This window comes from Struthio camelus, chromosome 13 (assembly GCF_040807025.1).
Source record: "Struthio camelus isolate bStrCam1 chromosome 13, bStrCam1.hap1, whole genome shotgun sequence".
NCBI classification, from domain to species: domain Eukaryota; kingdom Metazoa; phylum Chordata; class Aves; order Struthioniformes; family Struthionidae; genus Struthio; species Struthio camelus.
In genome coordinates, this window is record NC_090954.1 from 11,056,386 (window position 1) to 11,071,246 (window position 14,861).

Below are 14,861 nucleotides of genomic sequence, written 5' to 3' on the forward strand. Positions count from 1 at the left end.
ACTGCGATTTTCACTGTTACGTCCAAATCTTATCCTGATGATAAAAGGCAATGCGATTGTAGGGGAGTGGGGGAAGCATTGTGCCTTGCTTGTAACAAAAAGGCTTAAAATGTAAGAGTAGAAAATTTAATGGTGAGATTAAATATTATGCAGAGGTGTCCAAAAAGTTTTCACCTAAAATGCTTTTTGTTCTTTTATGTTATAAGAATAAATGTGTGTTCTCTGATGGAAAATGAATAGTAGCATTGCATGATTCTGTAAACATTTTTTCCACAAATACTCTAAAGAAAATTAGAGCCCGCTTACCTGGAAAGGGAAATGAGTTGGAATAGGAGTGGTATTCTTGAAATCTGAAAGATAGTACCTTTGCTTTCTGTGTCTTGGTGCAAGTATTCAGCAGATTGCCAAATTTACCTTTTTATTTCTGAAGTATTATTTAATATGTGTGGGAGTTCCTGTCAGAAAGTAATTAAATAACTGGATTTAAACACTGATTTCCTATTACCTTCTGCCATGAACTTGCTGCCTAACATTTCGCAGAATAACTTGCTTTTCTTTCCCTCACGTGTACAATAGGTGCAGTGCTATACCATCTTTATGATGCATGATGGAAGGGTAAAATATTAACTTTATTGAAAGTAGGAAAAAGTATCATTATTTCTTTATTATGAATCATCACTCTACAGAATTATAGTAATGGCCTAAGCAAAATGTCCACTGAACTAACCGGAAAGTAGTGAAAATCATGAATGTTTTTCTGTTGCTTTTGTTTCTCTAGTGACAGTGATGAGGAAAAATCAAGAAGAGGTAAATCTCCCAAAGCTGAATTTAAAGATGAAGAAGAGACTGTAACAACCAAACATATCCATATTACACAGGCTACAGAAACTACCACCACCAGACACAAACGCACAGCAAATCCTTCGAAAACCATTGACTTGGGAGCAGCAGCACATTATACAGGGGATAAAGCGAGCCCAGAACAGAATGCTACTCATACTACACAGGCTACGGGAAAGGTAAGGCAGCAGGAGCACAATAAAATATGACTTTGGAATCTGTTTTCTTCTAAACTTTACTCTCTTTAGCAAAATGAAAATCTTAGCCTTAAATGTGAAGGAATCTGCACAATTATTGCCAAATCATCAAGTTCTTCAGTTGTCAGAAAAGACTGAGCCACTAGTTTTCTAGTATTTTATCTGAAATTTAAGCACATTCCAGTGATTGTTGGCTTCAAAACCAAATCTGCCATCTCTCCAAAAAAAAAATTCCCAGAAAGTCACTTAAGATAAGTGATGTCATTTGTTGGTTTTCTAATAGGCAAATACCTTCATTTCAAACTTCGTATTTCACATCTGACGACTTAAAAACTACACACCTTTTAGGCTCTGCTGTAAGTTACTGCAAGTAGTAGAGCTGGCGCTTTAACAAGGTTGTTTTGAGTTACTTGTGTAAGTTTCTGAATTGGCCTGAGTTTAAGCTGTCTCTTCAGCATATCTTAATTTCACATCTGCCTGGATTATTTTCACAGCAAGTTCTGCTATGCTTGCTTGTGTTAACCAAGCAGACTCTAGTTTTCCACTTGCATTTATTTAGATATTCCAGGTTTTGTTTTTTTGTTTTTTTAATAAGGAAAACTGATCAAGTTGAATGTTTCATCCTACTTGAATTTCTCCTGCTCTTTTTCAGGAGATATTGATTCTTCAAGACAGTAGAACAGATCAAGTATTACTGTTTTTAACCCTAGTCAGTGTAATAAGAGTTGCACAAGTGCTAAATACTTCATTCTGGTCCTGTTCTCCTGAAGGGAGAGTTCTTATCCTTGAACAAATGATGCATCCTTTTAGTTCTGGCTTTTTGATCCTTTTTGTACAAACTTCATACAGAATTGGATTTGCAGTTTAAATGGCACGAGCCTATAGAGCATGCACCAACCAGACTTTTTCTTTAAGAGTTGGCTGGGGGTAGGAAAAGATTAATTGTGTGGCTTCTTCCTCAGGCTTCTGTACCCTCTGGCAGCAAGTCATCTAATGACCTGGTTGATCTGTTGTTTGATGGAGCCAGTCAGCCAGTCTCAACAGGTAAGCCCGTTTTGGTTTTACATTCTTAATGCGTATTTTGATGAACTAATTCTGAGGATAAGCTTACTTTATCTGAGGAAAACTATTACTTAGATAAATTGAAAAATCAACACTCTAAAAGGTAGAGCTGCCTAGAACCTCTTGTAGTAAGCATTGTTTGTGGTATTGCATGAGATTAATGTTAGCAGCACAAAGATTAACTATCTGATCAGTCTGTCAGAAACTGTTTGTAATGCAGTTATTTTTAATAAGTGCAATCCATTCATGTTTAAGCACTCCTCATAGTGCAATTAAAGGGCTAGGCAGCTATGGAAATGGATAATGTTCATATGAGCGTTCATCTAAAGTATATGGCAAACTTGTTTCTTTATCTCATGTTATCTTGGCCCTTGGCTGATCCCAGCCTTAATACCAAGATAAAATTGCTGCCTGAAAGTAAAGCTGTTCACTGTAAAATATGTTCCTTTAACTCTTTAAAGGTGAAGCTGAATTTTAAGTCCATTAGTATTCATATCAACTTACCCTTAAGCTTTCAAACTGCAGTTTCTTCTTAGGAGTTTAAGTTTTGGTGCTTTGCATGCAGGATTGACATAGGATCTGGGGAGTTTTGTTGTTTGTTTTTTTAAAGCCCAAAACTTTACAGACTTGTTATTGTCCTTGTAGGTCCTTAATATCAACAGTTTTGTTTGTGGCTAGTATGGAACATTAAAGGTACTCTTTCATGCATCTGTGGTCTAATGGCACAGTTGGAGGAGAGGTAACTGTGGGTAGAATCTTTGTTTAAAGATCACTTTGAATAGAGGATTAAATATGAGCATGTGCCTTTTTTAGATAAGAGACCTTTCATGTAACTTCTGTCCATTGCAAATAGCTTCTGTTACTCGCTATAGGACTTTACTCATGCTGTTTATAGAATTGTGTGTATGTATCTTGGCTGATAAATACTCAAATCCAGCATTTTTTAAAGAAAATCTGAAATTGCATTGACACTACCAAAAAATGGCTGGCCGTTGGCGGGATGCTAAGATGCGTGTAGAGGTGGCCGAATTCGTAACATAGGATAAAAGCGGGTAAAAGTAGTCTTTACCTAAGTTATGTCACCACTTCATGTACTGTAGTGGGAACCCCTATAATATGTTGCACTAGATATTTTTGTTTTAATGCCTGAACAAAGCTAATATTAGGAGCACCTTAGGCAGTGGGGTTCCTTTTATTACCGGGATGTCAAAATTATACTTCTGTCAGTATTTAATAAAACAAAATACATCAAAACCCTATTGCAACAGGGGGGAGGATTGGGGGACACAGAGGAATTATCACTTTAATTGTAATTTATATGTCAGTATCAAATACCAGTCTTAATCTTTTCTTTCCCATTTTCCCTATTTCTGATAGAACCCTAAAGCTTTGTGTCCCTTTATTTTGGGGAAAGTAGATTAAGTTTATTTCTACAGTTTAGAAATATGTATTATTTCCAGATGTTTCAGAAACAAAATTCACCTTATGTATCTTGTTCTTTTATGCTTAAAGAAAACATCCCCAAATTTGAAGAACTTACTCTGCATTGTTTTTATTTCTTTTCTTTAAGTTCATGTACAAAAGTGTTCCAGTAACATTGGAGTTACTGGAATTCGGTAGGATTTTAACATCCAGGATCAGAATCACTACCCCAAATCAATTCTGAAACTTCTTTTATCCAATTCTTATGGCCTCTCTCTCATCTTGATTGGGGAAAAAGTAGAAAGGGGAGAAACAAAAATTGTGTTGAGAATCAAACCTTTTCCCTTCAAATTGAGCCTTCCTGTATTTCAGACAAATAGAGCTGAGGCAGCTTCCATATTTCAGCATATTTTAATCTTTCATCAGTTTGGTTCTTTGTTGTACAAAGCCTTTTTTTTTTTTTTTAATTGTTGTTTTCCCCCTCCCTCTCTCCCCTCTTTTCCAAAGCAACATTTAGAAATGGTGTTGAGGAGAGACGGGTTACCAGCTGATCCTGCTAAATAACCTCTTTGCTGACCTGGGAAGGCAGATGGAAAGGGTTCATTTATAGTGACAGATCTTGCATGGGAATCTTTGAGGACAGTTCGTGTTGAGAAGATTAGCACTGTCCTTCACGTACAGGTCACTTGCTACGATTGCTCTTCCTTGCAGCCCAGGGTGTGGGAATGTTCCCAGTGTCACGCAAGATGCAGGGAAGGGGTCAAATGCAGCCTTTGATCTATCCTGTGAAGAAATTGGCAGGGAAGCGCTGTGAATTCTGGAAACTCAGAATTTGCTCGTCTGTATGTTTTCAGGTGCAGAGATATGGAAGAAAGCTGGTGAAGTTTGGGGGTTTACACGTTACTAAAGCAAGCCAGTTTGTATGTGAGGGAGAAAGCTGGTGGCCATAAAGGAATAATCCTTGCAAGAAGATGCAGAATCCATGGTTAGACCTGTGGGAAGTAATTTTTGGTGGTATTGGTGATTAGGTTCTTCAATCTTATCTGGTAATACCTTTCTTTTACAGGGTTATTGTACTCAGCTTAAGCTCTGTCACCTTTCTCTGGAACTCAATGTTTCATTTAAAAACAGGCGAATAAGAGATGGAGAAAAAAGTTGACTAGGCTGAGAGTGTTACAGAGTTATTGTGGGTTGGAACCTAATTCTGGTTTCAAAATTAACTTAAGCCCTACATATTTTGACTAACAGCCCAGGAATAATAGGCATGCTATGAGAGGATTGATTTTTGAGGATGTGGTCTGATAGAATTTGAGAGCATGGCATCTACGTTGCTCATTCTACCTATGAAAATCCCAAGCCATTAACCTGTCCTGAGCCTTGTAGCAGGGACACGCATGGAAAAAAAAATGCTATGAAAACGTTAATTGCAGTAGATAGAGTAAACTTAATCAACACACAGATCTTTGGCTTGAGATTTCACTGGCTTATCCTGCCCTTTTCATTCTTAGGTTGTATTCAATATAAAACTTCTCTATCAACTTACGTAAGGTACTTACTGGATCACTTCAGAAACTGTGATGAAGGAATTTCTTCATTTTGTGTGAAGTATCCTCCCTTTTGAAAAGGTGGTAAAAGAACTACAGCAGTGATATATTTCTAAAAATTCTAAGACTGTCCTTGCATTCCCTTCTGTGAAGTTTTATATCCTATGCTACACACACGGCAAGAAAAGGCCATTTCCCCTTGGAAGAACAGTTGCCTTGCTGGCACTGTCTACAGTAAAATAACATTAAAAAGAAATACAAGTACACATGTATTAGAAAGTGAATGGTTCCTTTTATTACTGCTAGCCTTTTATTAAAAAGGAGATGGTTCTAGTTTAATTAACCCAGTTGAGAGTAGCAGATGGGGCAGAATGTCTTGCAGCGATAAGACAATTCAGAAATGGCACCAGATGTTGGAAGCTGTCCCTGGTGGTGTTTGAGTGCAGCACAGATGTTCCAGTCCCACCTGGCTAGTTTCTAAGCACTGCAGGCTAAGCAGCTGTGATGTAACCTATATAATGTACGCATAACACTAAAGCCAAATAATTGAACTGCTGCAGCTTCTTCTAAGGGTGGGGCTATTTGGAGGCTAAATCTTTGAGGACGTACAGCTAAGGTCAGCTTTTTGGCTTTCTCAGGTCAGTGGAATACCGAGTTAAAAGCAGCAGCGAGAATAATTGGTTAGTTGCTGTCATCTATGTTTTGGGTTAAGAACCAGTTTTGTTTTCCAGTTTATAATACTTAGGGGGGTTTTTTGTAGCTTGGCTGTATTTTTTCAAATGAAAAATTGTTACTATGCTGTATTCAGAGGTTAATAACTTATTTGCTAGTATACAGATGTCTGGTTGGAAATCTTCATGTCCTTGCTGTGGAAAGGAAGCAAACTTATTTAAAACAAAACACACAAATGCGAGGTCTGTCCTTGAAATCCCAATTCAAGATCATTGCAAAATCATTCATGCTTTAAGTAACATAAAAACTAAATATAAGAAGACATTTCATTTTTCATGTTAAGCAGCATAATTAACGATTTTTCCAATACGTGTTTGGCTTTTATATATTACACTTCCAAAGTTTTAATTTCATAAACTGCCAAACTAGTGCCATCGCTCTCTAGCTGAATTCTCATTAACCTTTTTAATCTCTCAAAAGTTATTTTTAGGGGTAGTAAGTACAACTTGTATCTTTTGGTTCTTTGGTAGGAGAAAAAAAATGGCAAGATCTGCGGCGCAGTTGGGAATAAGCCAGTTTGTTGCTCAGGCATGTGTGCATAAAGTATGGTGATGAATAGGAAAAACAGTGCAGACTTGTGGAGCAGAGTCAATAAATCCATTTTGCTAAGCACAGGACAGCTTTTCTTCATAAACCCCTCATGCAGTTACAGCAATGGATCTTTGCACCATCCCGTAACAGCACTTCACTTCTGTCTGTTTCTAGGTGGATCAACTGACCCATTTGGAGGATTTGCTGATTTTAGCTCAGCTGCTGCCTCAGCAAGTTTCCCATCATCACAAGGTAGGATTAATTTACCGATTGAAATGCTGTTTAGGGGCAGAAAGAGGGAAGGTATGTGATGTGGCATTGCTGAAAGTCATTTCCCTTTCCAGGGCAAACTGTCTCTTTTGCATAACTGGACCACAAGTGTTATATGTAATAAGGAAGAGGCCTATTATAGGGCACAGCACAGTGTGTCTTACTGCACCTGAAGTGTTTTCTGAACTTTATTTCATAAAAATGTGTTGGTAGAAGTTTAAAGTATGTCCTGGTTCAACTGAAAGTGTATAATAAAACATAGCTCCAAATCTCACATTGAAATGTACTGAAATAAGATGTGACTTCCCAGGTGCAGAAGTTACTAAAAGTTGAAGTAAACAAGTGTGGGTCTGAATGCTAGCTGAAGAGTACTCGCTACACAAAGTTTAAAGAAGAGCCTAACGCACTCCATTTTTATAGTAGTGGACGAGGAACTATTTTAATTGGCATTCTACAGTGTGATGGATGCTCCAAGAGGACAGTATTTGTGTTTCCAGAGTGATCGGAAAATTGGTGATGTATCTTTGGCTGTGCTGATAGGATTATTGAGGTTATTAATCTTCATAGTCTTTTCAGTGCTTTATGTAAGGTCATTCAACTATTTTGTTTGTTTGCAAGCAAAAGTAGTCATTTTTCTAATACTCCAACTGACAGTTCATAAGCCTTTCAGATACAAGTAGGTGGTGTGTGTGTGGGGGTTTTTTGGGGGTTTGTGGGTTTTTTTGTTTGTTTTTTTTTTTTGTTTAAGACTAGCTGCTCTGCAGGATAACAGGACTTGCATGAAGTGCTTGGTAGTCTGTTTTGCTTGATTGTGACAATGCTGTGAACTGAAAAGTGGTCAGAAGGGCTTTATGCTGCTGTTCAGTTTCTAGATGTGCACAGAGGCTTCAGATCTGTCTTAAGAACTTTAATGATATGGGCTGGACAGTAAACGAAATAAGTTTTGTGCTTATCCACAAGTATAACAAAGAGAATGTAGGGAAATAACGATGAAAAATAATAATAGAGTTTTTGACTTAACGAAATGTTCAAATTAAGCTCTTGTACTGCTGAAAGCATGGAATCAAATAGTAAAATAATTACTTGCTCCTACTTGCAGCTCATCTCTGAAAGTTAAACAAAATGGCAGAATTGTGCCCAATGGGAAGCAGTAGTCCACCTGTACTGGAAAAATGGTGGTCTCTGACGATACCCTCAGACCCAACCTGTCTCTTAAGATTAAAAGAAAAAAAATTTGTAATAGTTTAAAGAGAGAGACAAAACTGTTGGCCTTGTCAGAGGTGTAATGAGGTGAATATAGACATTGGAAGCTTTGGAAATAGCTTGATGTGTAGGTTACTGTTAGAAGGCCTGGTATGGTGGAGGGGGAAATGCATCAAGCTACGCCTTCCATGCACAATACAACCTCACTGAGAGGTTTTGAAGTTATGTATATGCATCTGGAGGATGAAAATGACCAATAATTTTTTTTAGCTTGACTAAATAACAATTTGTTTATTAAGTTCTTTTTCCCTTTTAAAAGAAACCAAGTGTATCTAGATCTTATTTCAGCTAGATGTGACCAAGTCCCTGCCGGTCACAAGAGTGAGACTTGAATAAGGCTTGTTAGATCAGCACTCGACTTGTACTCAACTGGTTGCATGGCCTCTGGGTTAGAGCTGCCATGTGCCCAGCTCGTTGGCTCAGTGCATATGTTGTCACTCTGCATGCAAACATAAGCTGTTTTGTACTCACCAGCACTGTCCGCTAAAAAACAGCATTCAGGCAGTTTCCCTTAAAATTGGACTAAACAGATTGCTGGGAAGCCGCGTAAAGTGATCAGCTTCCTATTGGCCAAATGTTTTGGGAGCCTGCTGTGCTACCCAGACAGGACAGTGCTGCAAAGGAACATGGAGGGCAGGACGAAAAGCTGGCTACCTTTTATGAACCGAATTTGGGCAGTAGTGGTGCTGTGACTGGGAATGCTCAGCACGGATGTAGGATTAAGTCTAGGGTGAGAAGAGAATAGCAAAAAAATTATCAGCAAACCTACCTGTGAGCCAGCTTTTAGTCAGCATGTTTGTGTATGGATTTTTTTTTTCTTTTTGTGCTGTGTTAGGAAAACTATATTGAGCACTTACTAGTTAATATACCTTTAAATTGCTTGGCAGAAAAAAAATGTTCTAATTTTTTATGGGCTTCCTTAGTCAAAACTAAGTTGCTTTGCAAACACAGAGCCGCCTACTATGCAAATAACTTGTGTGTTAATACAGCCTAAATTGATACAATCCTTTATCTGCATTAACATGATTAATCTATTCCAGTCGCCATTATGCAAGGGACAAGAAGTCCTGTGAAATGATTAATTGTTCTTGAACAGCGTAAGCCCCTCTAGAAATCTTTTCCTTCTTGATTAATCATCTTTGAAGTTCTACTAAAGGGGCAAAACCTTACCCCTTTTACCCCTGCTTCCATTATTGTGTGCTCAGTGCACAGGTCTGAACGTAGAAGAAGCACACTCAGCATTTACTTATCTATCTGGAATATTTAAAGTAGGTTTTAATTTTTAATATATAATACTAATTGAGATACTTCAGTATAGCCCTTCTTTGTGAGGGAGATCAAAGCAAATATTCTAGTAAAGCGCAAAGCTAATGAATATTAAGTCTACTTCATGCACTGAAATTGTTGGCAATACTTGGATTTTGTGAACAGATTTACTCTTTTACTTCTCCTTATCTTTACCAGTACATTAGAATTTAATGATGATTAAAGCTAGACTAGGCAGGTGTATGTTGGCAAGTAAATAAATAAAGTGTAAAAGACTATTACAATTACCTACTGAGTAGTTAGAATACAGTAGAAAATTGCCATTGATGACCTTTATAGAACTAGTCAGTGTATAGGTTAGGTCATGAAAAGTGACGTTGGACTCATCTATTCCAACTTACAAGGTTGAGTCTTCCTTTGCTCATCTAAAGAAATTCAAGGGATGATTTAAGTGTTCATGAGAACTCAGAGTTCACTTCACTGCAGCAATGGCATTACTTATGACTTAGATATTTCGAGTATCACAAGTATATCAATGACATAATAAAGATGACCTGTACAGTAGCCCAAACTTGGAATAAGATTCATAATCTAGGAATGACAGCTGTTTAACTGCATCAGTTTATTTTTAGCATCCCCTGCAGATACATTCTTGTAATGTTTTTTTTTTCTCCCTATCACTGTTGTGAATAACCCTTTTTAATAGAAAAACAAGTGTCGTTAAGGAAGATAACATCTATTCACGTTTGACTCGAAGGTTATGACATTTTTTTAGTTCACTGCTTTGTATCTGTGGACATCTGTCATCCTCAAGTAGGTACCGTTGCAGTTGTTAGGCACCTCACAGTAAGCTGTGTATAACAGTTTAAGAGCTGTAAGTTGTGTTTTGATTTAAGCACTTGTCTACAGAAACCCTGGTATATAGAAATGAAGTAAAGTTTTAGTGATGACAGAGTACAACAAAGCTGCTTCTGACAGATTTCTTATATCCAAGATTGAATTTCCACTTCAAGAGATTTTTAGTTTAAGAATCTAATTTGGAAAACTTGTTTTGCGTTAACACTTCACAGAATGGAAAGAAATTATTCCTTATCACCTCAGATAATTCCCTGGTAACCTGCTTTCAAAGTTCTGTTTTTATTCTTCTCAGTATTGTTTTGTACAAAGCGCTACTGATTAAAACATACTAGTTCAAAACTAATTTGGTTATATATATTATGATGGAATTTGCTTTCTTGACAGCTGCTCTTTCTGAAAATACCAGAGCTCTGAATGAGAAAAAAAAAAAAAAAAAGGTAAACTTTGAGTTCTAGCTGTGTTTTTTTGACTAGTGTCTCCAATCTACTGCTAAGTAATCTTTCTTTCATATTTTGACTAAATAAAACCTGTCCCTACTTGTCTTACATCTACAGGTGACATGTTATCAAACATCCTTTTTCTGCCTGTGCGTGGATGTTGCATATTTCCTTTGCTACCTTGTTAAAATTGTTGGAATATTCATGAGAGGGAATGATGTCCAGATGGAGGTTCCACCTACAGATGTTAATCTGGACGGACATGGATCAGCTCTTGTTTGTTTCAGTTCATGGAATATGGCATTTGTTCTGTGCTTTTCTATCTTCCACCTTTCTTTGTTATCGTCTTTCCTCCCACGCTGTATCCTTCCCTTCAGGTACAGCAACAAGTGGAAATGGAGACTTTGGTGACTGGAGTGCCTTCAACCAAGCTTCTCCTTGTCCCAGTGCTTCATCTGGAGAGATCTTCAGCAGCAGTGCACAGCAGCCAGCTATAGAACTCTTTGGTAGCTCACAGACAGCTTCTGCCCAGCCTCCAACTGCTTCAAGTTCTACCGATCTCTTTGACTTGATGGGCCCCTCCCAGGCAACCATGACCTCTTCACAAAGTATGAATTTCTCTATGATGAGCTCCAGTGCTGTGGGCATCAGTTTACCCATGTCAAGGTCACAGGTATGCTTTTTATGTACAGGTTGCTAATGACTTTTCTGATTAATTTCTTGCATTCTCCCTAATCACAACATTGAAATTGCATCCATCTCTCTCTCTCTGGAGTCCATATCAGATGTTCTGATCAGTTTTCATAAGCGTTTTTGTCCAAAAAAGGGTTAGTAACCATCTAAAAAGAGAAAGTGCCAGATGTTCGTGGATAGCCTCCTTCTATTAGCTAGTCTTCTCTGAGATGCTGTCTGAAGTGTTGCTGCTTTGTTGGGGAAAGAAGTTGTTGATGCATTTTAAACCTTTAAGCCCTCAGCCTCGGAACATCCGAGATTTCTAACCTCGGGCAGAATGAGGACTGATATTTTGTCCAAAACCCAGATGTGCCTGCTTCAATGGAGAGTAACTGGCTTGGGAAGCCAAAGCACATCAACTTGGTGTTAGAAGAAAAAGAATCGGTGTTTCTAAAGTTGAAAACTGGACTGCAGGTGATCCCTGCAGGAGCTTGGTGCTAGCTTAAGAAATACTGTTCTAACCCATTTTAATGGAATATCAGCTGATGGCAACACCGCTTTGAAAGCGCTGAAGTTCATGTCTAAAGATCATCTCACTAGCTTTTATTGTCTTCTATGAAAAGATAAATACTTATTGTTTTAGTCCTTAAGCCTATTGGTAAATGTTGGGATGCCACCTGCTCAGAGAAAACTTTTCTTTTCTAGCCTCTACAAAGCGTGAACACTATGATGCCGAAGCCTAACCCTCTTTATAACCCAAGCACAGAGATGGTCCAGAAAAGTGCAAGCAAAACTCTACCTTCAACTTGGTCAGATCCCAGTGTAAATATCAGTTTGGACAATTTAGTACCTGGGATGCAGCCTTCCAAACCCCAGCAGCCATCACTTAATACCATGATGCAGCAACAAAGTAAGTGATTGTTGATACACTCTTTTGCTTGCACACGGAGCTCTCTAGAGGTTAAGTAGGTTGTCCTAAAGATGGAGTGTTTTGCTAATTACTATTTTCCTGCATTCAGTCATAATCCCGTTTCTTAAACTAAAACTTAAACTTTCCTGTGATGCTTCTGTTAAAAGTGGTCTTTTGTAAACAGAGATTGAACAGCTAAGAAGCTGTGTAACTCTACAGGGCTTTACTGTAGAATTTACACCACTCCCATATCTTGATTTCACGTTTCCTAATCTCTAGAATTCTTAATATGCATAGTAGCACCTACTGCTATAGAATATGTTTAAAGCTTTTGAAATGATTTTCTGAGTCTTAACATAGTAAATGTGGGCATAAGTAAAATAGCCACATCGTGGCCTGCATGTCTTTGTTCACAGCGGTTATCACAAATTACTTGAAATACTTAAGCGTCTTTCAGTCAGAATTTGATGGTTAAAGTTTTTACATTCTTTTGTTATTGTAGATATGCAACAACCTATGAATGTCATGACTCAAAACTTTGCAGCCGTGAACCTCAGTCCTCAAACTAACGTGATGCCTGTTCGACCCCAGACGAGCCCATTGATGGGAGGGCCCATTCCTGTGGGGATGGGAATGCCCAGTGTGATGACAGGTACAATGGGGATGACCTCCATAGGACCCACACCTATGATGAACCAGGGAATGCTGGGAATAAATGTGAACATGGGAGTGCCAGCTACAGGAATGGGTTTGACGGGCCCAATAGGAATGGGGGTACCCAATATTGCTATGACCTCTGCTATGACTCCTGGAACTGTACAACCCAAGCAAGATGCCTTTGCAAATTTTGCCAATTTTAGCAAATAAAGATTGTAAAATAAATAAATAATGGGCAGACTGAATGAAGGATTTTTAGCTGCACAACTATAGCTGGGAAGGGATGGAAAAAAACTCTGATCAATACCTTTTTTTTTTTTTCCCCCTCTTTCTCTTTATCAGTTACTTTAAAAGTATCTACATAAAGAACCAAAAGCTATTTTCTGAATGTTGAAATAACTAGTATTCAAATTCTGGAGAGGTGAAAGGTTCTTCTAAGGAATGTGTTAGATGATTTTGCAAAATTTGTATTGAGACCATCAAAAGCCTTTCCTAGGTAGAAGAACCAATTTTAAAGTTGAAACTTGATGGAAGACTGGAATGGGAGTTGGGTAAAAATGTTTGAATCTAATTTTATACTTTTCTTTTTTTCTTGAGGAGCTTGACTTTCTTCCCCCCTCCCCCTTCTCCCTGATGGTTTTGTCATAATTGAATCATTCCTTTTACTACCACTCTGAATCCACAATTGAAGTCACTCAAATACTATGATCAGTTTTTTATAAGAATATATATTTTTGTCCAAAAATGGCTTACATATGTGATTATGGCTAATTCAAAGGGACCTGGAATGTATATATACTTTTGCTAATGTTCCAACCACACTGCTATATTACCCAAATTTTTATTGTAAAAATAATCTTTCAGCAGTTTGATCAATACATTTCTGGGGCTCTTCATGCCTCTACTGTTATAACTGATATCCAGTGCAGGTCTGGGAGAAGCTTTGTCCTTGACTGCTGTAAGATTTCCTTTCAGAAAACTCCAGCAAATGCACTTTTTTGCAGTCCTTTTACAGTGGCACTTAGCATCCTTTGTAACATCAGTATCCCTATGGAGTCACTGGTTTAAGTGTCAGCAGCAGTCAAAAGGCAAAAAATAGTTATTTTTTGCATCGTTACAAAAATAAGATGAATTAAATTGTGTTAAGTTATATAAATCTATAACCCTACTTAATCCAACAGCATTGGATCTTAGCTTTTATACAAAATTCGGTGATCCTTTTGTGTAAATATGGCATTAGCAGCTGTGGAATCCAATAGAGGAGTAAAAAAATATATATATTATTAAAGGAAACCTGTAGCAGTCACAGATTTTACTGATTTAATGAAAACAAAAGAAAGAATTAAGGTTTTGGGGGTTTTGGTTTTTCCTTCTGTAATTCTGCATTTAAGTTCACATGAATCATGATTCTAGAATCTGGAATACAAAGACATTGTTCTACTCGCAAGCTGGGAATGTTATTAAGAATAAGCACTATACTATAGGTATGAAATTTATTGCCTCCCTTTTCTTATGTTGGATTTCTTTTTATTATTAAATTGATAAAACTTTGTTTCCATTGTATTCATAATGTTCTGTTATACATGACATTAAAATGTTCATTAAAATCAATGTTGGGCTGCCTTTCCTTTCATTCCATTTGACGTTTATGAGAGCATTTGGGGAAAAAAAAATAATTATAATTTGGGCAAAGTAATTTTTATAAATAATTTAAAATTGTTTAATGACTTCTTATCTGAAGCCTTTCCTATCTGGCTCTACTGTTAGGAATTAAAAATGAAGCAGGCAAGATATCCTGACCCGCTCCAGCCTTGCTAATGCTCCATCTACAACATTTCTAATTAGGCAGAAATTCATGTACTTCAGCTAAGTGGTAATGAAAAGTGATTCATTTGCTGAATAAGAGATGAGAGTGAGTGTAATTAGCTGACTGCGGTTTTTAATCTTTCAACAATTCAATGTGTTTAAATTAGTTTCAAAGAATAGGAGCTTTCAAGTGTTGTTACATCAAAGTAATCAAGGCAGGCTTTAACGGCTGAGTATGAGAGATTGCTGTGGTTCCCATTCTGAAACCTTTAAACTTTAGAGGTTTTGAAGATGATTACTCCAGTTCTAAAGATGGGAAGATTCAACCTGGTTCAAAATATTCAAAATTGTTGAAAGAGAGGGAGAAGGCTCGTTCTGGAGGGCAGCTGGGTGG

The 14,861-nt window shown here is 37.5% G+C and overlaps 1 protein-coding gene across 3 annotated transcripts in view; it reads left to right on the forward strand.

The window, feature by feature from the left end:
* Positions 1–14,272, forward strand: part of CLINT1 (clathrin interactor 1) — a 56,426-nt gene extending 42,154 nt beyond the window's left edge. For all 3 annotated transcript variants that reach the window (XM_068959334.1, XM_068959335.1, XM_068959336.1), the window contains exons 7-12: positions 779–1,019; positions 2,000–2,081; positions 6,503–6,580; positions 10,800–11,095; positions 11,800–12,004; positions 12,507–14,272. In XM_068959334.1, the coding sequence (XP_068815435.1) occupies positions 779–1,019; positions 2,000–2,081; positions 6,503–6,580; positions 10,800–11,095; positions 11,800–12,004; positions 12,507–12,871 (1,267 nt within the window). In that variant the 3' untranslated portion in view covers positions 12,872–14,272. The remainder of the gene's footprint in view (positions 1–778; positions 1,020–1,999; positions 2,082–6,502; positions 6,581–10,799; positions 11,096–11,799; positions 12,005–12,506) is intronic.
* The last annotated feature ends 589 nt before the right edge of the window (positions 14,273–14,861 follow it).